The 2,614-nt window shown below is 39.4% G+C and overlaps 1 protein-coding gene across 1 annotated transcript in view; it reads left to right on the top strand.

The window, feature by feature from the left end:
- The window catches only part of FAM120C (family with sequence similarity 120C), a gene marked incomplete at its 5' end in the record, with an annotated part of 124,500 nt that overhangs the window by 113,132 nt on the left and 8,754 nt on the right, over positions 1-2,614 (top strand). The window contains one exon of the mRNA XM_010845890.1: positions 810-1,008. Coding sequence (XP_010844192.1) covers positions 810-1,008 — 199 coding nt within the window. The remainder of the gene's footprint in view (positions 1-809; positions 1,009-2,614) is intronic.

Genomic DNA, 2,614 nt, shown 5'->3' with positions numbered 1-2,614 from the left:
TTGTAAAGGAACTATTTTATAAATAGAAGAGGGTATTAAAATAGCTCACAGAGTAAAAGCAGGGGATATTTTTTTGCAATAAAGCCTTGGGAAAGATGAAAGAAGGCAAGGGAAAGGAGCCCTTACTTTCTTCTTTGTCCATTTTTGGGAAATACGCTGAGAGAGAAGAGGCTAGCAAACTACAGAAAGATTTTTTTAAATTTGAATTTTTATTCCACTAAAATTTTTTGAAACATGGCCACATTCATTCATTTACATATTGTCCATGACTGCTTTCATATTACAGTGGCAGAGTCAGGTAGTTGTGACAGAAACAGTATGGCCCTTTTCAGAACAAGCTTGCTGACCTCTTGATTAGAGGCATGGACTTCTCCTGGATAGAGGTCATGATCTCTGATCCTGAGTATGAGGGAGAAGGTTAAAAGGGTTTGTATGTGTCAAGTTTTGTTCTCTCTTTACATAATTCTATTACCTCCCCCTTAAAAAATAACCTAGCCTATTGCTGGCTGTGTGATCGGGCATTACTAAATACTCATTGTATTTGTCTTTCTTGACCTAATCATGGTGCCTCATAAGCCCTTGGTCAGAACTAGTATGATGGTAGTTTGGCATCATGCAAAGAATGGGAGCTTTGTTGTCAGGCAGGCTTCCCTGAGTATGTTACCTTGAGCCATTTAACTCCAGGTCATGATTCCATTCATGGGAATAGACTTGTGAGTTTGTACATAGACCGCCCAATACTGTGCCTGAAACATAGGAGAAGTTTTAAAAATTGCAGCTGCTATTATTACTCTGTTCTTCATTTGAAGGCTGACCTGGCAACCAAAGTGGAGAAGATGAGACAGAGCATACTTGAAGGAGTCAACATGAACCATCCACCGCCTTCTCTGCTTCCATCACCTACCTTCGTGCCTCCCATGGTGCCCTCTCTCTACCCTGTTTCACTTTACCCCCGAGCCATGGGCCCAATGCCACCTCCCCCTCAAGGAAGGAGCCGGGGGTTTGCAGGTCAGTACCTAAGAATAAGGTGTGTGTCAGTGTCAATCTATTTCATAATAACCCATCCAGTAATTATTGCCAGTTACAAAATCAGCAGTTTCGTGTATATCTTATCTCATTTACGGTCTGTGCTGTAGTGTGGTTTGAAGAGTAGCTTATTGAAATGGAGGGGTGTAGCCTGGAGAAGAAAGCCCACTGACTTCCCAGACTACTCTCCATGGAAGTTATTAGTCCCTAAGGTTTTGACTTATGAAGTAACTGATGTAGAAACCAAGAGTCACATTTTACTTTTGAGAACTGCAGTTCATGTGAACTGGGTCTTCATGGTTGCTGGTTAGCTCACTCATTCCCCATAGACAGGTGTACACAGGAACTTGCAGAAAGAGCAGTGGGAAGTCAGTAAATGCCTAGTGTCAGCAAACAACCATAGCTTGATATGCCCATTTCCACTCTGAGAGTAGACCTAACACATTTCCAGAAGCATAGAGAGAAATAAGTCACAGTCTGTACCCTCTAGGGGGTTGCGTTTTAGTGAAGAAAGCAAATACATACATACACATGTGGATCCACATATAAATATACTGGGTTAGCCAAAAAGTTCCTTCATTTTTAAAGTTAAAAAACACAGTTTTCATTTTCACCATGAACTTCATTGAACAAGAATTCATCATTTTGTTCCATTACCTTCTGCCATTTTTCAGGCAACTTCATAATTGCATCTTCCCAAAACTTTTTTTTTTTTTGCAAAGAATAGTTCCAGGTGTCTTTGATAGTCTTCCAAAGAATTGGAATTTTTTCCATTAGGAGAATTTTGTAAAGACTAAAATAAGTGGAAATCTGAAGGTGCAGTGTCTGGTGAATACGGTGAATGAATCAGAACTTTGCAGCCAAGCTGTAACAGTTGTTGCCTGATCATCAAAAAACATATATCCTTGCACTATCCTGATGGAAGATTTTGCATTTTCTGTTGACTAATTCTGGATGCTTTTTATTGGGTGCTGCTTTCAGTTGATCTAATTGGGAGCAGTACTTGTTGGAATTAATTGTTTGGTTTCCCAGAAGGAGTTCATAATAGAAGACACCCTTCCAATCCCACCATATACACAACGTCACCTTCTTCAGATGAAGACTGAACTTTGATGTGGTTGGTGGTGGTTCATTTCACTTACTGCATGATCTCTTCCATTCCACATTATTGTCCAGTATCCCCTTTTAATTATCCATCACAATGAAACGTTTTCATTACGTTTAAGTAGAGAATCATAAGCAGAATTATAGTCAAGAAGGTTTTCCCTTAACTTTTGTGGAAGCCCAACATCAAAGTGATGAACATAACCAAGCTGGTGCAAATGATTTTCAACATTTGATTTGAATATTTTGAGTATATCAGCTATCTCCCACATGGTGTAACATTGACTGTTCTCAATGTCTCAGTTTGATCCCAATCAACTTCAACTGGTCTACCTGACTCTGGAGCATTGTCCAGTGAGAAATCTCTAGTACAAAATTTCTCAAACCACTTCTGATGCGTTCGATCAGTCACAGCACCTTCTCCATACACTGCACAAAATTTTTTTTTTTTTTTTTGCATTTCAGTTGCGTTTTTACCTTTCTT

This window comes from Bison bison, unplaced genomic scaffold, assembly GCF_000754665.1.
Source record: "Bison bison bison isolate TAMUID 2011002044 unplaced genomic scaffold, Bison_UMD1.0 scf7180017864227, whole genome shotgun sequence".
Classification (NCBI taxonomy): Eukaryota; Metazoa; Chordata; class Mammalia; order Artiodactyla; family Bovidae; genus Bison; species Bison bison.
Note: the sequence above shows the minus strand (reverse complement) of the source record. Positions and strands in the feature narration are given on the sequence as shown.